General features: G+C 41.9%; 1 protein-coding gene across 1 annotated transcript in view; it reads right to left on the bottom strand.

Annotated features, from left to right (window-relative positions):
- Positions 1 to 1,759: 1,759 nt before the first annotated feature.
- The window catches only part of LOC124719770 (nematocyst expressed protein 3-like), a 137,433-nt gene continuing 112,098 nt past the window's right edge, over positions 1,760 to 27,094 (bottom strand). Inside the window, exons 4-5 of the mRNA XM_047244968.1 lie at positions 18,328 to 18,517; positions 1,760 to 1,891 (exon numbers count right to left, since the gene is read on the bottom strand). Of these exons, the coding sequence (XP_047100924.1) occupies positions 1,760 to 1,891; positions 18,328 to 18,517 (322 nt within the window). The remainder of the gene's footprint in view (positions 1,892 to 18,327; positions 18,518 to 27,094) is intronic.

Here is a 27,094-nt window from a genome sequence, read left to right as displayed (position 1 = left end):
TGCTCTACGTAATAGCAATACACTTTATACTGTAGGCAACTACAGCTATAAGAATGTATTTTCGTTAAAACCGCAGCTTCAGTTGATTAATCCTTTATTTAATCTAATGAAGTGTTACTCAACAACTCCTGTGGCTTTGTTTAACAAGAATATATATGTGAATCCTCAGTTTCTACCAAGCGCCAATTGTCTCGTAAAGACATTTAAAAATGTGGAACGAGAAATGTATCTCGCGACGAAGTAAATGTACAGGAACCTCGTGTATCATCGAGCGCAAAGACGGCGTAAAATTTTATAGTAAATATTAAATTTAATCTTCGTATCAAGGAGTAAACTACTTAAATGTAAACTTCTATGCAATTAATACGGGAAAATAACGATCCTTGATTATTGTTGTAATAGGTAGAAGACATACTGTACCACGTAAGTTAGATGTTGCTAATACTGTACGTTAAAGTTTAAATGTGCGTTATTTCGATGTACAGTGAGCCCTCATGTTCCATGCATCCAATTAATTTTTCTTAAGACGTTTACAGCTCCACAATTTTAGCGGCCTCTGCTTCAACAGACGCATTTCAGAAAATACATTGAGGGCGACCGGTTTTAGAAAAAAAGTTTTAATATTGGTGCTAAATGTGCGGTATTTTTTCCACTCATTCAAATACTTTGTTAGAAAAAGGAGTGCTGTTTGATAAGTATAAGCCACAGTCAGTCTGAAGATATACGATTATTAGCCTACGTGAATGCAGTACTAAACCCATAACGGCGAACATTTTGAGGTGAACGTAAGAATTCATTGATTTCTGCATGTACACAAATACGCTAAAGATGAAATGTAGCACAACCTTATCTGACTACCCAACAGGCGGAACTGTCGCCGAAAACATTACTCCACAAAAGTAAAAATATCAACTTGCTGTTTACTAATACAGGACAGGGAGAAACAAGCTATTAGAATCGTTGGACTACTTAATTGTTAGGCTCAAGTGCTGTATTCGGCTGCTTTCGTAAAGCTGAGGGCTTCCGAAATATCAGATTCAGTGCCGCACGACGGCATTGTCAAAAGGCGTCTCACATGGTTTGATGTCTCCCGACTAGTATAGTATCATACTGTCCCATGTTCTATAATATAGTATCATACTGTCCCATGTTCTACGCAGCGAGCAGACAGAGCGTAGTTCATTAATTCAAGAGTGGATTAAGTTCTGTCCTAGCATCGCACCTGCTGAAGATAGAAGGAAAACCTTTTATTTCACGACAAAATCTGTGTCCCACCATTCCGTTATATTATTCCCCACCTACAAGCATGGCAGTTGTTTTATGCATCAGACGTAACGAGTACAAACCAATATTTCGAGAAAACAATTCAACAAAATGGCGCGATAACGAAAAAAAAATCTAGTCCGTCACTGCTTTTCATTCATTCCTACAGTCAGTAAAACAGCAGATTTAACTGCAATTTCGATAGCGCTTTAAAATAACAAGATTTTTAATACGAAATTCGCTAGTATTTTGAGAGCATAGTAACCTTCATAGTTTGCTTTACACGCAATAGCCTCGATGGAGAACACTGAGAGCGCACAACTACCACAGCTTTGCAAAAACAGAAAAGAAAATAATCCAACATAGCGGGAACGAATGGAAATGGTCACCTTTACCTTATTAACGATATCCGTGCGGTAGAAGTTATCAACTCGGAAGCTGCAGCACAAAACGCGGACGCACGCCTTCACACTGGAAACAGCTCGCTACAAATGCGTCAGACAACAGAAGGCGCAGGGACTGCCACGCTACCAGTGCTGCCAACTGCTGAGAGGGCGGCAGGTACCAACTGTAGCCAGCCTCTCACAGGGGGCTGTGGTCTGCTCACGCAGTACCGGCTCTGGAATTTCTGTAACAATGAGACGTTAAAAAGAATAAACAGAGTAATACGTCTCCATTGTGTCACACAACCATGAAGTACATTATAATGGCGATAGGACTTCTGATAGCTTTTTGTATAAAATTATGAGTGTAGAACAGAGAAGAAATATGAAGTGTAAAAATATTTTTTGTCTGTCATCTCGTTCTGGGAAACGAACGATATGTTAATATTCACTTTAATTGCTCCAAAGAAAATATAAAACCTACTTTTAACAGTCCTACACACAGCTAATAAACACACTCTTCATAAACCCATCTGCCGGTACCGCATCTGGTTCGCCCTGTAAACAGTATCAAATCTGTTCTGGAAGTGCGATTACCGATGCCGATTTTCTTACTGTATTTTAAAGGTAAAAAACAACACAACGGCATTCCACCATTTTACCGTTTTAAGCACATTCAGTTTATCAGAGATTAAGTATGTAACTCCTGAGAATGCGGTCAGCACCTTTGTCCCGTCACGTCTGGCATGTGTAACGGTGCTGGATGACAAAACCTCGCTCAACCAGCACTGCTCAAGTTATATAAGTTGCAGGTACGTCACTGAATGACTTACAAACGTAATGACATTGTTTTGAATTCCAGCACATTTAACTGAACTAGCAGATCGTAGTAACGAAGAAGACGAATTTATTTTTCCGTCAATTCTCCTTGCCCTGCAGCCCACAGAGCTTTGTCGCTGCCTCAAGCGACTGACTGTTGCTGCTAGCGCTCCGGAATGTCGGCAGTTTAACTTCCTCGCGATCAATGGCCGTTTTATGAAGTAAATGAAAATAGGAAAAAATGATGATAAAGATACAAACAGCATTGAGACTTTACATACAGCATGGTAATAAGCAAGTAAACTTGTAAACGATAAATTACGTCGGTGGGGCACACAAAATTGTGATTAGGTTGCGTAAGGTCACATTTAGAGGTATGGCTCCACAGACAAATTCGCAAAAGTTATCTTTCTCCCCAAATGAGGTTACGTATTGTATACTTTACTGTAAAACGACACTGACTTCCACTAACCACTTGTGGCGTCATGTTTGCATAACACTCCCACCTTCCTACAGCAAAGAGTTGTGTGCTCTATTACGCAATCTGTCGGCATATAAAAACAGCTCATTATTTTGGCAGTAGTCATGGACGGGATATAAAAACTTGTCATATCCTGGCTTCTTAATTAACACGTCAGCATTCACATGTGTTACTTAAGCGTCGACCAGCGGTTTGTTCACATGCCGTGATAATGATTTAGTATTGTGAAACAGCGGCTAGAGCTCGTATGCAGACGTGGAAAGCGTATCGCAAAAGTCGTCGTTCATTCCAGCAGAAACTACCTGCCTTATTCGTCGCTAGAAAATGATACTTACTAATGTAAGCGGCAGTAATTTTTCTCTGCAAAGTTAAATGTTTCCTCAGCTCTTCATTGTATTTACATTTTTCCTCAGTTCAAGGGTTTTCAGTTCTTTAGCAATGCATAAACGAACAATTAATAAGACGTGCAATTTATAAAACGCCATGAAAACAGCACTGTGCCGCAAAATTCCGTTAAACTGCAAAAGGAATATTTCGCAGCGACATTCTTCTGACGCACGCTTTCGGCGTTCTTGCCGCGTTAAACGTGAATAACGATTCAAGATCCGGACGAAACTCTCAGCCGTCTCTTTCTGGACCAGCTGGCTGCAGCCGTGCTGCCAAAGAGGGTGTCGACGTCTGCGACACTGCTTCCACCATGCTTGAAATGTAAACAAGTCTTGGAAATGACTGTAGACTGTTAAGGCTAAGACAATGGCCGTCAAACCAACATTGGAGGCGAATTTGCTTACGGAGAAAGCTACTTATGAAATTTAACATATATTTTAAAACCGACAGAGCTTGGTCTGTTATTGGCCCCACTAAGAAAATACATTTAGCGCTCGAAAAGTTTCCTCGTTTTAGGAAGTTAAGAATTTCAAGCGCGCACTTTTTGTTTGCGTCTAGCATCAACACACTGTAAGAACACCTCAGTGGTGTATATATAACCGTTTGCAACTCTGCGGCTTACATGTAATTTTTTTCGCCTTATTTGTGTTTTACAAGCTGACTGCTTGGCATGTTTTCCTTATTACGGCTTCTTGCATTGCCAAGTGGTGCTGCGGCCCTTTACATATTCCGTCCACATATTAATAGGCTGTTATAATTGTCGTGCTGATAATGGAAATGAAAAAGTCGTTATTTTATCTCGTATTATCAAGACCTTAGTATTTCCGCAGTTTCTTTGCGACAGTGCCTGATTAGCTAAAGATCACGGCGGGCGTGTCTTGCTGCTACACTATGATGACGTCGTAACATCGACACTCGCATCTCCTTCATTACGAACGGCTCTGCACTGCCACAAATGCTACCCCTGTAATCGAGAAAGCCTGGCCTTACATTCTTCTTACTGGAATATAAGTACCCTAAAAAGATCCGTGCTTCTTTGAAGAGAAGAATTTTTCCCATTTAATACGTCTCATTTTTTCTAGTATAGTTATTCATCCACTTTGAAAGCGATCGTGTGTAGCTCACCGGGCATCAGTCGAGAAACTTGGATTTTTTATAGCTTTGTTTTCTCCTCGATAAACGGATCACGTGTGATGTTTTCACAACATGCTAATAACATTTCTGTAGCGTCTTCCATCTCGAAATTCTACAGTAGTGTGTTTCACATTCTTGCTATATAATAAAACAGTCCCGCAATTTGTTTGATGACCACGAAAAACGATAGCAACCATTTTCATTTCATCTTATAAAGTGTGCTATACTTTTCAAAGTTGTTCCACAATTCGGGGCTATAAGTATGTTTACATACTGTCTCGAAATCATTCCCCAGTGTGAGTGAAAGACATCTGCGAGACATTTGCTGTGATACAATTGTTCTCTAGTATTCGAATTTCCGATTACAGTGATATACGTACGTAGGGAAGCGTATCCCTGAGCTCAGTCAGTTTCTGTGAAGGTCAAGTAGTGTGACTACAGGGGGATGTCTCTGCAAACCGATCTCCCAGTGGCAATTCTGCACTCAGGTGGGAATGTGTCTTTACTCGATGAGAAGTTTGGTCGCCACCCCTAAACGCCTAAAGTTTTTCTGTGAAATATGCTTCGAGCACGTCTTTCGGCAACCAGCGTAATCCTGGTGGCTTAATAAAGCGGCTATGAACGCCTCAAAGGTCGTGCGCGAGACTTTTGAACGTCCCTCTACGGCCAGCCTCCTCCTCACACTCCTCCAACTCACGATTTCTCTGGCGTCCGTAAGAAATTCGTGCTCTGCATTATCTGTCTGTGTCTCCTCTCCGTGTTACATAAAGACTGGAGAGTTCACTTCGTCAAGCACAGCTGCACTGCAGAGACCATGCGTGTAAAAATCATGAAGATCTGGACGTCTGTTGACCCTAGTGGAATCAACTAATGTGGAACATGTAACAAGACGACTTGAGAAAAGCGGTTTCCGTAATTTGCGTTACTATTTCATTACAGCCAAAAGGTAAATAAGTGGACTATGGATTGCTTCCGGTCAAGAGATGGAATGAGGGTTACTTGCTTCCATAGGGTACTGTGTCGTAGGTATATGACGAGATACAAAGAGCAGCTAATATCACCCTAGTCATCAGTCTCTCACACATCACTTCCACATCGCAGACGCTATAAAATTATTTCACCTTTACTCCCGATTATAGGAGCGATGTTATCAAACCAGTTAAAGTTTCGCTTCATTTTCACTGCTTAGACAGCTGACCAAAGGCGCGCAGTCCTTCCTCTCATTAACACCGATGCTGTAGGCTCTCAGATGTCGCCGCATCGTAGCGGGACCGACACCCTTGTCACGGCACTCACTTCTTTACTAGAGGACTTTTTGCAACCAACAAACGTATTTTACACCTTAATTCGTGGCGGCTTGGTTAAATGTATCGCATTTCCTTTTACATAGTTAACGTCTACTGAACTTTAACGTTATAAATCTCTACCAACACATTCTGTCACTTTGCTGTTTTCGACACTTTCTACCATAGGCGTAGTGTATTACACCTCTGAGAACTCGACAATTAGTCTGTCGTGTCACGTCTGGTAGATACAGGAAGAGGAAAAAGAACTCGACCAAAAGCGCAGGGCAGAAAGAGAGCATCAAGTAAAGGGGTTTCGGCATTGCGAGTTCGAGGTGGCAGCTGAATATTTACGGCGCTATGCCAACATGAAAACGGTGGCCATACTGAACATTTGCTACACATACCTATGTTAATTAAGTGTTGGCTCGTTTTTCACTCAATTCGACCTCTTAAAGAAATGTTCAAACATGAAACGCGGACATTTGATTCTCTTCGCCTCTAAAGAAGTGCTGCATGTTATGTCAGCTTAAGTACGATACACGTGCAAGTAATGCAGTAAGTTTATATTGTTGTCATCGTGGCGGTTGGTTAGCCCAAACAGCCTGTTTACGCACACATTTTCTGTAAATTACCAATCATTTAGAGCAAAGACGTCCGTGTGTGAGATCTGAATTACGTCCCCGTAGCGCCGAAAACACGCAGTTGCGACCCCGAGTTGCTGTACTCAAATTCCTATGTTTCACGCTGCCTTTTCGCCGCACACTTTTGGTGAAATTGCTTTTCCGCAACCTGTATAACGAAGCTGGATTGCAAACCTCGCTCAACCAGCGGTGCCAGAATTATTCATTTTTTACGTACACTACACAGACGGGGTGAGTCAGGAGGAAAGGTTCATGCTTTGAGGTGTGACAGTATTAGTGATTCTGAATTCTCTCTATTCCGAATGGTTTCCGAGATAGAACACGTTTATTATCACTTTTGTACGTTTTTCCTGAATAACGCGAAAACCGCACCCTCCAGCGAAAACGTGTCGCAGTACAAAATTAAGCTATATTAAATTTCCTACAAAACAGGTCCTATTCATTTTTTTGTCTAGAAGTAATGGTTTGTGCGAACAGAGCGCCAGAACGTTGGAAAACTCGCTCGACGCGCATGCGCTGTAGTTTATGTAGTTTTTGTAGACCAATTTGAGGCCGTTTCCCGACTTGATAGACCACAAGTGTCCCGTACCAAACTGTTCATCTGAACTTGCTCTATACTTCTGTGGTACATTGTGAACAGTGACAATGCATGGTACTACAGAAAATAAATAACAGTGTGTTCTACCTCGGAAGCCATTCGGAGTAGTATTCAGTACCACTAATACTGTGACCCCTCAAAGCATGTGCCTTTGCTCCTGACTCACCCTGTACGTCACTGAATGGCTCCCAACCCGGTCGGCCGACTACATTCTGTTCTGCCACGTCACAGGAACGCCAGCACTCGACACTGAAAATCACGAAACCAGCGTCATACCCGCATAATTACACTGTACTAATTTTGAGGACATTTAGACGTTGACCACATATGCATATAGTTGTAGAAGCTGAACTCCTTTCAGTTAATTCTCCTTCTCCTGCAGCCCACAGAGCTTTGTTGCTGCTGTACCCCATCATAAGAATAAACCTGATGTAAACAAACACAAACTAGATGACTGGTCAGAAGCCGTAGCACGCATACGCTGGTGTTGTTACGCTCTTGGAAGTAGGTCCTACATATGTATCACGTATCTTATTAGCAAGTTACGTTAAATGAAACTTTCAAGATATTCAAATGTATTAACCGGCCATCGACGTGTTTGTTACTCACGCTTTAGCTGCGTAGTTTTTACTCCACAAGCCGTGTACAGTCACTGCCTCTGCACTGCTGAGCCCTGACTGCCGCGCTGTTAATGGCTGAGGCTGCTTCCTGTTCCGTGGTGAAACACGCGTGTGGGACGCAGTTAAAAAGTGCCGAGAAATAGGCTGTTCTCAATGATTTTCATAAATTTACAGAAATAATCGGCTTCCAAGTTTCCCAAGGGACTCTATTAGACACATACAGTTCAGTTTCAAAGTCACACTCCTTGTCGACGTCTATGCCGGCATGGCAGCTCAGTGTGTTGCCGGCACGGTAACTCGCCGTGTTCGGTCAAAGAGTTAGCTGCCCCCTGTAATAAAAAAACTGAGTCAATGGATCAGAGACGAACTGAAACGGGTGTCTTGCGACGTTCGCCCCGAGCAGATACAACGAACAAAATGAGATAAAAAAAAAGAAAAAGTGTGTTCGGTCAGCGTCGTATCTGCCCTCTGCAATAAAAATAACTGAGTCAATGGATCAACGACGAACTTGAAAAAGCGTCGTGGAACGTCCGTCATGAAGAAATACAACAAACAAAATGAGATAAAAAAAATCGGTAACCTAGCAGATTCATAATTCCCTGTATGTCATTGTCCACGTGTTGAAGTGTCGTCCAAGTCACTTTTTTTTCTCGTTCAAGTTGAAATACGTACATCTCGTAATTTTAAAATTCATCATCATTTATTATGAATAATGCACGTCTTCTTCTTTCTAATTACGTATTACACACGAAATTCCTGTTTTCATTTCAAATACAAATTAATAATTACCAATACTCTATGAAAGACTGTTTGCAAAGTTGCTTAAAATAAGAAAACATAATTTAATTTTTAAGGCAAAAATGAAACGCCAAATACTCTTTATTTGATCTGCATTGTTTTATACCACAGTTGTAGATAAGTACCGTAGGAACACGGAAAACAATCACTTTCACAGCATCTAGCACACCAGACAAATGCTGCCTTTTAACATTTTCCACTGTGCCATTACAGTATGAACCCAACAGAACTGGTCTGGAGCCAAGTTAAGAGATCTGTCCCGAGAAATAACAAAACACTGTTAAGCTGGCACACGTACTGGAACTAACAAACGCAGCTGTCTCACATGTCAGTGCCGAACGCTGGAGGGATCCAGGACGGCAGAAAAGAAGAGGAGAAACGCGGCGCCTGGTTGGCTTCGTGGATTCTGTTGTTGATCGACTCGTCGTCAAAGTAGTGAACTTCTCGGATACGGGTGAGGAAGGAGCTGAGAGATTACCTCACGACTGACTGCAATCAATACCTTCATTAGCTTGAGTAGTCAACATTACGGTGAAATCTCTGTAGTACGCTTTTGCGTCACACACAGCTGGCTGAGAAAAATTTGCCTGTATCTGAGTTAGGAATTTTCATCACACTAATTTGTAATCAGAATCCTATGTAAGGTAAGAACGAGAGCATTTTATGCTTTGCGTCTCGCCGCCTAAGAAGCGCGCGGCAGTGCCGGACTTTTGCCGAATATTATTTCATTAGTTTTAAACATTAAGTGATATTTGAAGCTATATTGTTTCTTTGTCCGTCTCATTTTACGTCTCAACTGCAGCTGGTCTCAGCAGTGCAGGTTAGTTGGACCGCTAGCTGGCCACTGCTGTCCGAGTTTAATGCGCCGGTGAAGTTGTTGTACCGCGTCACAGCTCAGTCTGTGTGTGTGTGTGTGTGTGTGTGTGTGTGTGTGTGCAACACAGCATAAAACGTGTCCTTGTGATCGGACTTGACTGTACTGGGCACAGCTTGGCTTCCGCTTCACGTGAAACGAAATCCAATGTGATTCGAGCAAACGCGGAAGAATACATGGCGTAATGTTTACGTCAGGTTTATTCTTATGACGAACAGAGCATAGCGCCGCGGAACGTTGGCAGTTTGAAGTCTCCCGCGAGTCATCGCGATTTCCTGAGGTGAATGAAATTTACACCCCAGTGTTCATCGTCGCAATGAGAGTGAATTCCCACTTGACGCGACGGCTTAATTTTTAAAATCCACCCACAGCAGAAGGCCGCGTGTCCCGCGAGGTGCGAGCCGCGTGTCCCCCCCACGTGTGGATCACACTCCTAGCCGCTGTCCAGTTCCGTCATTTTAACGCATCCGGACAGAGCTGCTCTGCACTCCGCACGTTCGTGCACGGCCTTCTGGCACACAAGCCTCCAGCAGGCGCCACCCTGCACTCCTGAGAAGGGGGAGGCCGTGGGAGGAAATCTTCCGGAACACACGTCAGAACATACGGTCAAAACGTTCTTGTCCGAGCCAGTTAACGCACGAGATTCTGTGTAATTATGTTCACCTGGATGACACGCGCTATGCGTAATATGCCTAGTGCTAAGGGGTAGAATGCATTTACACTCCGTGGCTTTAAAGACGTATAATGGCTAGAAAAATTCCTCTCAACTCAAGGCGATATCTAAATCACGTACATGGAATAACCAGATCTGCTGACACCACCCACCCATTGTTAAAATGTAACAAAAAAGCTGACTGCATCGTGTGTTTTGCATCGACAAGGAGTATCATCGCAGGTGAGAAACTGTTTTACCCCGTGGCAGTGTGTGCAGGTGTTGTCCTTCGGCTCCTACGGATGGCATTCTTACCTGGCAGCGGATAAGGAAAAACATCTCTCGGCGGCCTTCACACACTGCACACGTCAGAAGGAGGACCGCATGCAGCTAACAACTAATTTACTGAAAAGGCGATATGAGCAAAAAAAGAAATGTCAGCCATATTATTCTGTCGTGTAGCTGCCTACGGCCGATCGCAGAACAAAGCCCACCAAAGCTTTATTTTACGGTGCTGGACCGCTGCATCCACTGCTCTTTGGTGTATATGAAGGTGTTTATTACGACTGTTTCAGGTGGTTGTTGGAAGAGATACACGTCTTCCAGTTGCTGACGTTCAGTGCCGAAATGGAAATTGTGGAGCATCGCTTGCTTACAAAGGAAGCACAACTGGAATGAACAGCCGGCCGCGGTGGTCTAGCGGTTCTGGCGCTGCAGTCCGGAACCGCGGGACTGCTACGGTCGCAGGTTCGAATCCTGCCTCGGGCATGGGTGTGTGTGATGTCCTTAGGTTAGTTAGGTTTAAGTAGTTCTAAGTTCTAGGGGACTTATGACCTAAGTTGTTGAGTCCCATAGTGCTCAGCGCCATTTGAACCATTTTTGAATGAACAGACGTAAATATAAGGATAATCGACACTTGTCAAGTGCTGCAGCTGCCATTGCTGATAAAATATTTATCAGGGACAAACGTGTTTTAATGTGTGCAACTGGCCTCCGACCATTTAATATGGTAAGCGGTGAAGGATTCATAGGCTTAGCTCAAGAACTGACAAATACAGGAGCAAAACATGGAAAAATCACCGCCTAAGACGCGCTACCTTCCCCGACGACTGTAGCACGACATATTAAGGAATTGGCTGATCGAGTCAGGAGTAAACTTGTACCAGTAGTGAAAGACGCAATTGGTAAAAACCAGTGTTCAATGACGTGCGATCTGTGGACAGACAGTTGTCGTACGACCCATTACCTGACTGTCACGTCCAGCTATACTGGTGAGTCGACGGACAAATGGAAACTAAAAAACAGTGTACTCTTAACTACGAGGTTTCCTGATGTTGCCAAGACAGGTCAACATATCATTACGGAAATACATGAACAAATGGCAGAGTCGCAGATAACGTCCTCGGAACTGAGACGGGTTACTTTCGTTACAGATCAGGGAGCTGACGTCAAGAGAGCACCAGGAGCACACAAACGACTCCCGTGTGTGATGCACTGTATTAATACAGCACCGAGGCACACATTCAGTGAAGGTTTCTTAATGGAGGACATTCCTGCAGTGTATGACTCCATCCTGGCTGTACGTAAAGTAGTAGGCTTTATAAAACAATCCGGCTTACTCGCGAGATTAGATAAAACCTTACACCATGATGTAGAGACCGGGTGGAACAGTGTGTACATGATGTTAGACTCATTCCATTCACAGAAAGACCAAATAGAGACCGTTTTGAGTGATTCAAACAAACACGAGATGATGACGTCGTATCATAACGAGACTGTGGAAAGCGTTATTCAATTTCTGAAGGTTTTCAAAGAGGCCACGGACGATTTGGAAGGCGACAATGAGCCAACACTACCATTTGTAGTGCCGTGGATTTTGAAACTGATTGGTCTCTGCGAAACTGGAGTCGACTGTGTGACAATGTGTAAGCTAAAGGAAAGGGCAGAACTGTTAATAAAACAGAAAGTTCTAAATGAACTACATGACATTCATTACGTGGCAACGTTCTTGCATCCCTGTTTCAAGGAGCTATCAGTTTTTCCCGAAGAAAGAAGAGAAAAAATTCATCAAGATATGCGTGTGTTGTGTTAAGGGGCTCCGGAAAGGCTCAAAATCATGAACAGTTCAATTTTTACTTTTTTGCGTTTTCTGAATCTGCAGACTATTACCTTTTAATAGATATATAATTTATTCAATTCCGAAGACTACAACTATTTTTAAACTTTTTTTGAAATGTATTCTACATGGGCGTGACCCACTGTGGCGCTGTTAAACTGCTGTCAAATGGTGTTATTATTAACGTCCGTGTTCATCAGGTACATTTTAGTGATGTGAGATAAAGTATGTGTTGTGGCTAACCTGTGATGGTTCAATATATATCGCTCGTGTGATTGTCGATTGTTTCATGTTTATTTACTCTGTCGTTATCTCGAAAATATTCGTAATTAATTCTGTTTCTTGAGTCTCTGTTTTGTTGAAGTATAATAATGAGTAAAAGTAAAGTTATTAGAAATCCTCTGAAGGCTTTTAAGAAAAGGAGAAATGTTGGAAAGCCAAAGGTATTTAGAAATATGGGAATGAAGATAGGTTCTAACATGGTACGAGCGATGCTTGCTTTAGACAAGGAAAGCCTTCGGGCTGCAGACAGGGCTGTAAAGAGTCTAGAAATACAAGCAAGAGTAAACAGGAGTAGGAACAAGAGGAAGCTGGAGGAGGAGTTTGCAGAGGATGAAGATAATCTATCCTATGGACCTGGAATGCACTAAAAAGTTAATCCAATCTTTGTCGCTCGATTCCCAAAACTTTTATTTTCTCATACTAATTACATGTTTTCTAAGGATCTTCCAAACATATTTGTTTCAAACTTTCAGTAAATGTTACACAGTACCTTCTGCATAATTTAACACAGCCTTTTTCCAAAAAACTGTATATTTTTGAATATATAAATAAAAAATTGCAAAAAAATGTTGTGAATTTTCATTACAATTGAAAAAAAATCATCTTTAATAACTGAAGTGAAATTTTGTAAAATCCCTGTGTTAAGTTGTAGCCCATATTCCAATAAATAATCTGTAAAAAGTTCAACTTCCTACCTCAAATACTTTGTGAGGAAAGATGTAATTTATAAGCGTTATTTTAACACTGCAAGTATAGGGCGTTCCGGAGCCCCTTAAATAATGATGTTGATACGAACGCAACCAAAGATGTCATGCCTTCTCCCACAAAAAATTTTCAAAATTGTCGAACATCCACCTCAAAATGGAAAGATGAGGTTGAGAAATATATGAACATGGATAGTCCAAACGATAAGTTCACAGGCCTTCTTTCATGATGGAAAACAAATTCGTGTGTCCTGTCGAAACTCAGCAAAGAGGTTTTCTGTATACCTGCCAGTAGTGCCTTGAGTAAAAGAAATTTTAGTAATTCACAGATGGTACTGACTCAGAAAAGAAGCTGTGTGGACTCCGATCGCGTTAATGATATTCTCATCATCCATAACAATAAGAGAACCATATTAGCTACATTTGAAGCACAGAAGCAAAGGCATCGACAACTGGTTTTCTGAGGTGTGTACGTAATCAAATATAATATTGAGAAGTTATAAGTAATGACTGCACAATTATGCAGTGAATATTACATATTTCATACTAAGTAATGTAAACTGTTGTGTAACTATGGTAGTAACAGGAGAACAGACTCAAGTGCAGAAATGGGACTGCTGAATTAAGTTTTCAGATTAATTTGCGAGACTATATTGTACATAATTCGTTTTGAATATGTACACTTTCTTTTAATTAATAATTCAAGAACAGTCTTAATCGCATATATAATTGTCATAATACCGCCAACCGGTTTCAACCCGACGTAGGGGTCATCTTCTGGGCGTTTACACCATTGGTCGACTGCTGGCGGTGCCACCCCTGTCTACATAACGGCAAAAATTTCTTTTAATTAAATGAATTTATTATTGTGTACTACGGTCGTTTACATCGCTTGTGTAGAAGAAAACTGAGTGTGTATAAGACGCTACTTCTTCACTAAATAACAGCTTTATTTCAACGTACTGTTTAGCAGGTGGATCACATCCTCAGCTGCTGCTTTAAATCGTTTTTCTTTTGGGAGCTAGTGTACGACTGCCAGTACAACAGTCTCTGGTTGGTCAGTTAGTTAGTTAAATGTTCGATAGATCATTTGAATGATTCTTTTATGGAATTGATGTGGAAAGAGCGTCTATTTTTCTCTGGCTACCACCTTGTCAATAGACATTCATCAATGGAACAGAAGGAGTTGTCCAGGAGAAGTGATTTCTAAGTTCGATTTAAAACTCACTTTGATACCTGCCAGACATTTTAGGTTATTGGGCAAGTAATCAGAGATATTTGTTGCTGCATATTGAACTCCTTTCTGAGCCACTGACAGCTTTAATAATGGGTAAGATCTTTTTTCCCTCTAGTGTCCTCCCTATCGACATCACTGTTCTTCTCAAACTGTGATGGGCTGTTTATGACGAATGTCATTAGGAAATATATGTATTTTGGCGGCGCAGTTAAAATGCCAACCTCCTTGAAGATTATTATGCCTACATGATTTCCGCGAGTGAACATGGCATATTATTGTTATTGCTCTCTTTTGTGCAATCTGTACTTTCTTTCTAAGTGACGAGTTATTTCAGAACATCATTCCATAACGCATTTCTCTTTGTTGAGTTCAAGCATCATAATCTTAAGGTTCTTTCAGCTTTAGCAACAGGTGGATCCGGCTTTTTGCAGTTTTTCTTATGTCTCTTGCTGTGATTTGAATATTTTCAGTCAGAAAACAGAGCATATAAAAATAAAGATGCAAGGCAGTTATGGTTAACAGAAGGGTATCAAACAATAATAAACGGTAACTACGTACAGCGATTGATACATTAAGCACCTATGACCTGAGGAGTGGAACACCTCGAAAGGTGGTCGTTTCCTTGAAGCGTTCCAAGTATGTAGCTACAGAGCCTGCGAAAGACTGTCCATAAGTGCAAAGCACCTGCCTTCTCGAACATTCTACCTGTACAGCGTTGTTGGAAAAGTGAAATATCTTTTGTAGAACAAGGGCCTGCAACAAAATAAAAATAAAACACAAAAGTTACACAATTAGCTTCGATAGCAAACGTTACAAGATTAACCCTGAAACAGATAGTATGTTAACGTTGCCCTAGTTGACGGGAATCTGTAATGCTGACGGAGGTCGTAATTAATACAACGAAACGTATTAAGCCGTCGAAGAATGAAGAAACAGCGGGATAGTAGCTAAATAAAGAGGAAGAAATAAACACGAGCACAAAGGCAATAAACTTCAAAAGTAATTCCGCGAAAGGAAATCTCGGGTGTGCGCAGTTACACACGAAACGGGAAACATTTGTAAAATGAGACGTTACTTTAAAAACAACCGCAAGTATAAAACGCACACGCACAAAATTCAACATGAATATCTATGGTAGGCAGGAAAGTGGGTGGCTAGTTTTCCTCGCCACTGCAAGAAATGACTTGGTGTTAATGCTTATCTTAGACCCCACAATAAGCGTATCTTCATGTACAAAATAATTTACAGCCGTCATCTCTTGCTTTATCGTAACGTTTCACGATTTCCCTTGCCACCGTTACACGACAGTTTCTGAGTAACCTGAATGCCGCCACTGATGGCACTTTTACAGGAAACTTTGGCAGCTTTACTTTTATAATTACGTGGACTGGATCTGTTCGAACGTCTCAGTTTTGCTTCGTTCGGCCGAGATGAGTCCCAAATCTCCCACAGTGCAGGCACACACAGCGGCACGACTGCGGCCTGCCACACGCCCCTCGCTAGCACGCCCGTAAGGCCGGGGCCACACGAGCGGATTGTTTCCGCAACGGTCGACGGCCTGCGGCTAGACGCAGAGTCCTGTACCCATGCGGCTAGCTGCGGAATGTTCGTGCGGAGAGCCAAATATCTAGTCATCTATTTTGTCTCGAAAAAAATTGTTTCATGTAAACGAAGCAAAGCTACATCCGTCCATGTAGTTAGTTTCTCATTACAACTTATACTTTTCGTGTAAAAAATTAAAAACCACTGTTTTGGAATTCGTCTGTGTTCTGCGCTACGCAATCTCTCTCATTCGATTGTGAGGAAACTATTCGACGAAAAAAATTTATTTTTACGCGTGTTATAGCCTAATATCACAGCTTGATAACGAACTGGTTCTCTTTTCGCTGCTGCCCATGGTTATCGTGATACATCATAATTAAGTAAAATACAGCGCATATTTTGAAAAGTTTGCAGTAAAAACTGTCGTCGCTGGCTACTTTGCGTTTGGCGCATTTGAGGTCGTATAATGCTGCGTACGAATTGTAGCTAAGATATCGAAATTGTTTTTAACACTGGAAGGAGAGCCATATCTCTTTCCAGTCTCGAGTAATCGAGTGATATACATTGGCGCTTGGCCGCAGCTGCCTACGGCGAGCCACGCTCGAGGGTATTCTCGCTCACAATGCAAGTTGTGGCGCGTTTATTTTCCGCATGTCGTCTATGATTTGCTTTATGTGTCATTTTTTCTTGTCTACACTGTTTCATTCACGAAACATTAAATAACTATTATCAACACAATTTTTAAGAAAGTAAGTAAAGTCGACCTGGTAACTGTTTACCTTGCGATTAAATGACAATAGAGACGAGAAAAAAATACACTTTTCATTCTAGTACAGCGCGAAATGTTCTTAGAATGAAGATAGTTCGCTTCGTAGCCGCGAGGAGGCCAAGCAAATAGACTGAATTGTTCTCTCCTTCTTTTTTTTTTGTTTAATCTGGTAGTCGCGATGGATGCTCGACACTGTGCAGTAGTGGCATACGTAGGGTTAAAAATACTGAAAAAGAGAGAAATACACCGAAAGTACTGGGTGCATCCAGTGGTGAGTAGTCGGTTGTTGCAAGGAGCGTTGCACGTTATATTTAACGATCTACGAGAGGATGAAATGAAATTTTGTAACTATTTCCGAATGTCTTTCTCAAGCTTCGATGAATTACATCACACGCTTAGAAACGCTTTACAGAAGCAAGACACGAACATGAGACTCGCTATACTTTCAATGGAAATGCTTGCTATAACTTTAAGGTAAGTGAATTCTAATGTGTAAGTATCCTGTCTCAGCCAAAAATTATCTCAGCTAAAATTAAAGAAACCCAGTAATAGCTATCACTAGTTTTAACAACACTTTCACACTTTCATTTCAATTTAAAAAAAGATAATTATTAGGTCAATAAACGAACAAGTTTAATTCTCTTTTCTTTATTAATGAAATGTTAGATGTAAATCTGTCTTTTGAGGATAAGAAACATCAATTAACTTTAAATGAAGGTGACAAGAACCCCAGCTGGTCAGCGTACACGTATTTTAATATTCTTACTGCTTCTGAACCAGATTTCTTCACTTTCCTTACATATTCCCGATAATAGTCCCTAATGTTACGCCACTTTTGTTGTGCCTTCTGGCCTACAAAGGAGAAAAAAGGAAACGGAAATTTAACGTAACTTTAAAATCTTTAACATCATTAAATAATGACTAAATATTGAACGTAATTTTTATACATTTATATCTTTGGTTTTAGGTATTTGGCTACTGGTTGTCACTTAGTTGATCTGCACTATACATACAGAATAGGCAAGTCAACAGCCAGTGACATAGTGAGGAAAGTGTGCTGTGCGATTTGGGGCTGCCTGTGTGACAAGTGTCTGCCTCGGCCGACAGAGGAGGAGTGGAAGAATATTCCCAATGGATTCCAAATCCATTATTCTAAAAGTGGACGAAAAACTTACCAACGGATTTTTTCTCTGTGCTTGAATGATCTGCGAAATCATCGAATAATGCACAGCAGATTTCATGCCATGCTGCATCCTTCTTATGTCTGTCTTTGTATTCCTCGGTCCTTACATCCCAAATACAAGGCCTTTTTTCCATTTCCATTATCAGAATCTCCATATCTATTTTCTCAATGTCTAGTGGGCACATCGTGGGAGTCACTTTGTAGTCACACGGAACGGAGCACGCAACTGCCTGCTGCAAATGGCCACTCTACTCCGCTCTCAGCACTGACTGCTGTCAGCTGGCCCTTCTCCGCACACCTGTCGCACCGCCCGTGTGAAATGCCCAATTGATTCTCATGGCCCATAGCGCTGCGTGTGCCGCAGCGGGTTTTCCGCCTCGCTATGGGCGATGCGGCTGGCAAGCGGCAAAATTCCGCAGCCGCAGACGTTCCGCCCCGTGTGGACTGCTGCATCTGCCCCATGCACCATAGCGGTGCGGTCATTTACCGCGCGTCTGACGTTCCGCAGCTATTCCGCTCGTGTGGCCCCGGCCTAACTCGGACAGCCGCACGCAGTACGGCCAGCCCAGAGAGCCGGCTCGCCTCGCTCTGGAGACGGCGCCCTGGCTGCCCAGCCGCGCCGGCCAGAACGAGCGGCACTGCGGCGGCAGCTGGCGGCCTCTGCTTCCCACCTGCAAGCGGCCGGCGCTGAGCCACGGGGCGGGGCCCACCGAAGCGCCCGGCGCCTCCCATTAACTGAGCCGCCCACCTACACGAGGGAAAGACGAACTCCGATGAAGGCATGGCAATTTTTTATTTTCACTACGGTGTACCCTTCCACACATTTCATTATTCGTGTTTTCTTATTCCACCAGAAACAGACACCATGACTACCGTCCGTGATTTTCCGCTGTCTCATTTACAAAAGCGGCCACCCCAGAACAGAAACTTATTGTTACTTTAATAACAGCTGTCAGTACTCGAAATTGCAATACCTAAACGCAGTCTACTATAATGATAGTACATTACGTGTTTATCTGATAGTCATTTATTTATGAGTAAAAATGCCTGACAGTTGATCCTCAATATTTGCTATGCTGAGATCATGTATTTTAACCAGTCTGCGAGCGTCAGCTATTGAAACTACCAGTGAAGTAGTATCACATCACTCAGCGCCATCACTAAACTGCCATTGACATTATCATTACCAGGAGAGACACGACGTTAAAGCCAACACTACAGTCACACAAGTTTCCGTGCGTACCTACACCACAGGTGATGAACAGATTGAAAGAATGGACGATAAAAGAGATCACTCAGATATTTAAGAGAGACAAAGATCTAAAATGTGACGAGAGACTGGATTCCGGTAGCTGGTACAGGAAGAAAGTAAGAAAATGTAAGCTTTGGGGAAGGGATGAAATGCGAAGCCACCTCATAGAATTTTGCACACACCACAACGTAATCATCGCTAACGCTTCGCTCAAGAATCATGAAAGAATAATACATATTTGCAACAGAGTTTTCGAAACCAGATTTTAAACTGTGATGATAACTAAAGTGGCAGTAAACGGTAGCAGATAAAGGACGTGCAACCTGAATAAGTTAAGACCCAGAGTTTGTCGATAATCTTAAAGGTATCATAAGGCAACGACTGACTGAAACAGAGGAAGGAATCCATTACAATACGAACGGATATCTTTGAGAGGAGAAGTGACGAATGCAGCAGAGGATGTAAATCGGAAAAAGGTGCAGTAGAAATCCTTGGAAACAACGTGATATGTTCAATTTAATTGACAGGAGAAAATATAAAAACGCAGCAAATTAATTAGGCCACGCGGAAGAGAGAGATGTCTAAGAATGCCGTTGACAGAGTCCACAATGGCAACAGCGATTTTACACTTTGAAAACATAAGATCCGACATTAAATAAGAAAGAAAAAAGAAAATCTTGCTCAAAGGAGAAGCAACTGCCAAGTGCTCATTTGGCAAGCCAGAACTAAGCAAATAAGAGAAGACTAGAAGGTGGATGGGATATATACAGAGGAGAGGGGGAGGGGCTATACAAACTGACATGGCCACAACGTTAGATTCCTGTGAAATGTCTGAACACGAGAGACAATACAGTTCCTACCACTCAGCTAAGTAGACAGACTGGAGAAAGGAAAACCAGTGTTCATAGCATTTCCATATTCAGAGAAAGGTTTCGACAATATTAACTGAAAGACACTCTTTGAAGCTCTGAAGGAATCAGTGATAAAACACAGGGACACAACATTATCTGCCAGCCGGTTTGATCGAGCGGTTCTAGGCGCTTCAGTCTGGAACCGCGCGGCCGCTACGGTCGCAGGTTCGAATCCTGCCTCGGGCATTGATGTGTGTGATGTACTTAGGTTGTTTAAGTAGTTCTAAGTTCTAGGGGACTGATGACCTCAGATGTTGAGTCCCATAGTGCTAAGAGCCATTTGAACCATTTTTTGTTTATCAACACGTTGCCAACCTAACGAAGTATATACCGAAAAGTAAAGTCTGTTCCCTTTAGATCTGTTTATGTGTGTGTCTAGTTAGTCAGGGTGAGTTTTTATTACTAGTATCTGTTTCGATAGCTTAAATAAACTTGCATTCGATAATCTAACAATACAGGCTCATAAAAGCCATACAATTTGTGTAAAAATTTCTTAGATCGTCGCTGAGCAGCGACCACCTGATGTTTCAAAGAATACCTTACGCGCCACGGCGCAGAATACGAGTTGTTCATAAATTGTATCGATAGCGATATTTTGTGTTTCTTATTTTTTGACAGCTGAAGAATTGTAATCCTCTCCTGTTACCACAGTCATGATATATTTTTTAAAGACGCAATCACTAATTAGTTATTATAAAATATTACTATTGTGCAGTGCTATGTAAAAATTTATGTGTGCAGCTAAGATAAAATGTCGAAAATGCTAAAGGACTTTATTTAAAGAAACAGCCAGCAAGATATAAAATTGCAATGTACGGAGCCTATTGTTAGCAATACTGACTAAGGTAACTGGATTGGTTATTGTGCTCTCAAATGCTGTAGTGCCTGCTTAGTACTTAAAGTATTTCTATGGTATCGAAAGAAATAACGATGTTTTAATAGTTTCATACTGCTACCAGGGACCGACCGCATGTCGGCAAACGTCGTAGTTAAGGCAGGAGGCGCAGTGTCACTTACCTTGTTTGTGATTTAAATCCAATTTCTTTTAACTTGTGGTGTAGTATAGCAAAGAAAATTTCCAGCTCTGTCCGGTCCCTTAGGTTTCTCTGTTCGTAGTTGCTATGTCTCGTATCCGGTCGTGATCGAACATGATCACGACACAAATAAATTAAGTGGCAATGCGAACTCTGTTGTTAATCTTGAGAACGCTACGCCTTCTGCAAACGATTTCAGGTGACACATAAACTATCACATACAGTACTTAAGTTTTTGAAAAGTCTTTGCTCTTCCCGCCAAGAAGTGGTGCAAAACTCACAAAAGATTTCTGAATTTTCACGAGACAATAATACTTTAATCTAAATATAAATACATTAAAAAAACACGACACTTGGCACCCAAACAAGGACTCTACTGAAATCACGAAAATTAGTCCACTTGTGTTTGCTGCTAATATAGATAGATGTATTTAACAAAAGATTTTCTCATATGCGCGCTACGTGCTTAAAGAAATTGTGGAGGAAAATTTCAGAGAGGAAAGACGAGCCGAAGGCGGGAAACGGAGAAATTTTACAAAATGGCTCTGAGCACTATGGGATTTAATATCTATGGTCATCAGTCCCCTTGAACTTAGAACTACTTAAACCTAACCAACCTAAGGACATCACACAACATCCAGCCATCACGAGGCAGAGAAAATCCCTGACCCCCCCCCCCCCCCCCCTCCCGGGAATCGAACCCGGAAACCCGTGCGTGGGAAGCGAGAACGCTACCGCACGACCACGAGCTGCGTGCGGAGAAATTGTACATCCTGTTGCCAACTTTCTAGACATCAAACGTAAGTTACGAAAAAATTTTCATATGCAGTCGAGACGCTTCAGTAGTACAGTTGTCTTTCGAGCTACATTACCATTCTTTCTTTTATTTCCATCTCCACATTTAAAAAATCAGCTTAAAATTCTTTTTTAGTCAAAATTTAGTAGGATTTGCAATGTAGCGTCTAAATCGCATTGTTGAGTCTTGGTTTCAATGCGTAAATATGGCGTCGTGTTACATGTAAAATGCTAGCGCTGTGTGCTGATTCAGTTGTTCAGTGTTGAGTTGTTTAGTGTGCCCGTCTTCCATCTTGTCTTCTCCGCTTCAGTTCACAGTCGTTTGTTAGGCGAGTGCAACTCCCATTCTTGACAGACAGCACGTGACCTGACGTCACAAGCAAAGGACAGACGAACCGCGTTGCAGACCACGTGCAGCTGACGTAGTACTGTTGACAAACAGACACCGCCAGATGGCGGAGGGTAAACAGAAATTAATCCCGACAGCAGGTGGCAGTGACGATATGAACAGCACTCAATATTCGCTGCGCTCACGTGCGATTAGCATGCGAGTGGAGGCGGAGGCTAACGCCGGTGACATGATTGACACAGACCAAACAACTCAAACGATTCCCGTGGGTAGCAACCCGACTGTGGATACGAATGCAATGCTCCTTCAGATCCACGATTGGATGACAAATAATGATAGGGAAAAGGAACAACTGCGGTTAGAAAGGGAACGAAAAGCAAGAGAGAGAGCTGAGCGAGAGGAGGAAAACAAAAAAGAACTAATGCGAGCTTTTACCGATTTAAATAAACAATTTGATGTGGTAAATGAAAAATTTGAGGTAGTAAAAACTAAAATAACTACCGACTTGAAAACTGATCTGAATACGCAATTGGGCGACGTCAAGTCGGAAATAAGTGGGCAAATCGAAGCAGTAAAAACTGAGATCCCTAAACCGGTTAAGGCTGAGATTTAGTAAATTTGATGCAGCACTAGGAGCTGCCAAGGATGAAATTAATGCCACGATAGAAGCATACCATAGCGAAACTGAAGCATTAAAGGGTAATTGTGATACCACGTCAAAGGAGGTCAGTGGCGTGAAACTGGTTGTCACTAATATGGGAAAGGAGATAGATGATTTGACGCAACAAGTAGAATCACTTGACATAAAGGAGCAGGTAGAAATTACGGTAAAGGCTCACGCCGAAGCGTTATCCCACCACTACACAGAGTGGATAAAAACCAAAGACCATTGATAGAAATAAAGGTAAAGGCAGAACTGAAGGAAGTAGTATGGGAAGTTACTTGTGATCTTTTGGCGGAACCAAGAAAATCGGGAGACACCGTGTTATCTGAGCTAGGACAGATAAGGCGAACTTTGGCACAAGACCTTCCTCAGTGGAAGCAGCAGGTCACTGAAGAGGTGCAGACACTAAAGAACAAAGTGGGAAGTCCCTCACATCTGGTGGGTAGCGAATGGAATCACTCCCCATACCAAAATGACAATAGGCAAATTCATTACAGCACTCCACTTGATGACACGTCGTACCACAGTCCGACAGACGCAGTGCGTAACCACACTGAAGATAACAGCCCACCAACACTCATTACCCAAATGCAGGAAGAAAGTGCATTGAAACACAAAACATTTCCAACCTTCCAACCGCAAAAACGTGACATACACCAGATGGTATTTTTGCGAAACTTCTCTGGAGTATTTCCGAACAGTTGGACAGACAAGCAAAGAATACAGTTTGTGACGGGTATATAACAGGAAATGTCGCCTTATGGGGAACAGAAATGACGGACAAGTGCAGGACCTATAATGAATTCGAGCTGATGTTTCTGAACAAATTTTGGAGTAATGGTGTTCAGCAGCGCTTAAGAAAAGAAGTGTTGAATGCGGAAATGTTCAGTTCGATACACAGCAGTCTCAGAAGATATTTCGAAAAATATTTAGCAAAAATTAAATTCTGGCACTCGCCAATTACAAAGAAAGACGCGATCATGATTTTGAAAACTAAATTGCCCATCTCCATAAGGGAGAAATTAGTTAACGTTTCCGAGGACGATACCGAAGCATTTGTTTCCGTATTGGACTCATTGGATTCGATTAGCGAAGACGCGGTAGCAAATGTTGGTGGCGCTCCGAATGGAGTGAGCAGGCGAAACAGTGGAGGTTGCGCGGCCAACAATGGCAGTGAGGGAAGAGCGCGCGGAAGCGACGCTCACTGCCGCCCGTCCGGCGGCTGCAGAGACCAACAGGTGTCGACCGAAGGATGATAATAAACAACGGTGCAGCCCAGTGGATAGCACACAACGGCCACAGTACGGAAACTCGACACACAATTATCCACAAAATCAGTACGGAAACAAATCACCACAGAAGAAAATTATCACGGCGGACCAGTCTTTAACAGGACGCGTGAGTGGAAATCAAATAAATGGCACGGGACAAGTGCAGGACAACAACATTTTGCTAGTAATGACAGTACAATAGACTACATGGCCCAGAATACATTCCGAACTCCGACAAATATAATTTTTTCCGATCTCTCAAGTGATTATGCAGGAAATCCGAAGCCGAAACGGCAAAAGACTGCACGAATCTATTATGCGTAAAGTGTATCGAACACGCGACAAGAACCTTGTCCACCGCCCTTCGTGCCACAGTCACAACACCAACACGAAACAGGGGAGACGTTAAGGGCGATATCCGATAGGGAGAACCACCATATCAGGAAAACTAGAAACACCATTTTTTCCAAAATCAGACAGGCGTTGATTTCACTGACAACGTATGCAAACCTCCGAAAGAAAGCATTTGAAAAAAGATAAATAAGGTGAGGGAATCTTACTAAGGACTCATTTTAAACCATCGTAAGTGGCAGCGCGTTTACGAAGGCCCATACGTTATTGTCAGGAAGCCGCTCACAGGAAGTTACTTGCTAGCGGACACCGTGACTGGAAGGATTAAAGGTCTGTTCCACCATAGTGACCTAAGAAAATCCCACAGTGGCAACACAAGAAAGAAATTTACAGTTGTTTGTAGTACGAGGCAACTTCAAAGCACCATCAGAGAACAAGGTAAGTCGTCGACGTCGAATGATAACTCAAGAAAAACGACAAGCCAGTAGTTAATACGTCTGGAGGTCATCGTACAGTGCTGACTGTGTGAGGAAAGTTTGTACCGATCTGTTAATTGAATACAGTAAAGTAAAATGTCAAAGAGAGAACTTACTACTAGTTTTAAGTTAGTATGTAAGTATATGATGCATGCTCGTGTGGTAATCAGCCTCCGATATGTATAAATCAAAGAGAAAGGACTAATCAGTGCCGTTTCTCAGGTTTTATAATGTACGATTTATTTCTTGTTGAGAAACTATACTCTCTGGGAGGACAAGTTGTACTCCTGTGTAAAATAAAGGGTCATAACTTTTCGTGACTAGAATCAAAGAATAACAGAGGATATGGTAATGAGAGTGACACATTACCTAAAAAAAAAAGAGAGTAAATTATAATGTGCTAAAGAACATGTGTAAGATCCGATGTTTAGAAGAAGTAATGTATGTGGGAAACTTCATTACGAACAAAGTTTTAAAATCTACGTCAGATAAGTTATTATGACGGAAATTCGAAGGTGTAGCAAGTAAAAGAAGGGGTAGAGATAATGCTATATTATAAGTTCCATGGAAATATTATACTTAGGAAATGCCAGCCGCAAGACAAGATGTAGCGATTAACAACAGGAGTCCGCAGGCTACAGGGTCAAGTAACCAAGTAAACAGTTGGTCAAACAAGCACATGCACAGAGGCATGTAAATGAATCAATTTTATTTTCTAAGTGAATGACACGCTAAAAGCAATTGCAGCAGCATAAGTGCTCGCATGTAAATGTTTCTTGTTTAGCACGATATTTTATGATGTCCAGATTATTTAAATGCTGATTTTTCTGTTCCTTTATAAAATCTTATCCAAAATACTGACCCCTGATAATCCTCTAAACATCATATTCCAAGGATCAGCTCGTAGAGATTTACTTGCTCTCTCCGGACAAAGCAACTCACACGAAATGCGTGTAGCTTCGCGACGAGATGAGTTAAATTTTGCTTGTTGAAGCCAATTAGAGTCGAGCCACTTGTTTGTGCAATTGAGTTTGTGGTCTTTGTAACGCGCGGTTAGTTAGTCATCGCCCGTATATTTTGAAGCGAATAGTATTCAGCACGCAAAAGAAGGCAGTCTCTATGTCCGGAGGATGTCCTCAATTTAAATAACACAGCAAACACAGTTAAATTGACACGTAAATGAAAAGAGTGATAAAAAGAGGAGTGTTCTCAAAGAGGAAGACAATTGGTTTGTCTTTGAGACAATTAAAAAATATAATAAGAATTTGACAGTAAAGAATAAATGAAACAGGTAACTGAGTTTACAAGAGGAGGCTGAAAAATAGTCTTAAGTGGAAGACGTAAATTTTAACTGGTAAGCAAGAGAGAGACGTAAGAAAATGATCGACAGCAGTTCTGTACCAGACGTGATCATTAGATTAAGATTATATATATAAGCAAACTATTTAAATATTATTAGTCAAGGTATCTTGTTATGCTTCTGTAAAAGTGTTATTTTGGGAAAGAGAAAGTGAGATGAAGGACAACGTTTAGTTCACGAACGCCTATCAAAGTGAAAGTGAAACTTTGTGCGTCAAAAAGCGAGTCTGTGTCACGACTCTTTATACCACACCTTGTGTGTATCAGTTTTATTTTTAACGTGTGCAACGGCCAGTGAATAAGTATCGTTCGCCATGCAGCCCTCGCAAGCCAGCAAAATAACTTCTTCTCACTTACCTGTGAGTCCTTCACGGACAGTTGACGAGTGGTACGACGAGATGACTTCGTCCAGACTTCGTCGGTGAAGCAACAGCAGCGATCTTCAAACAACGTGCTTTAAACGCAGCACGTTATTGGCGGACAACACAACACATAATCAATCTACGATTGCGCGCGCAATTCTGGCCGGTGTTGATCTGTCAACATTGCCGCGCAGCAGCGTATGACGAAGTGATGGATATTTGAAACTTTACAGAGCTCGTACGGAAAGATATAGGTGTTCATTCTTTCCGCGCGCTATACGAGATTGGAATAATAGAGAATTGTGAAGGTGGTTCGATGAACCCTCTGCCAGGCACTTAAATGTGATTTCCAGAGTATCCATGTAGATGTAGATGTAGATGTGGATGTAATGGCCGGGTCCGCGTGGCTCGCTCCGGCAATAATTGAGACTTCATACTACTTTGAAAGGCATTGTTCTATATGTACAGTCGTGGACAAAACGAGCGAGACCCCTCGCCTTT

The sequence above is a fragment of the Schistocerca piceifrons genome, chromosome 11 (genome assembly GCF_021461385.2).
Source record: "Schistocerca piceifrons isolate TAMUIC-IGC-003096 chromosome 11, iqSchPice1.1, whole genome shotgun sequence".
Taxonomy (NCBI): Eukaryota; Metazoa; Arthropoda; class Insecta; order Orthoptera; family Acrididae; genus Schistocerca; species Schistocerca piceifrons.
This window is presented reverse-complemented; position numbering and strand designations above follow the sequence as displayed.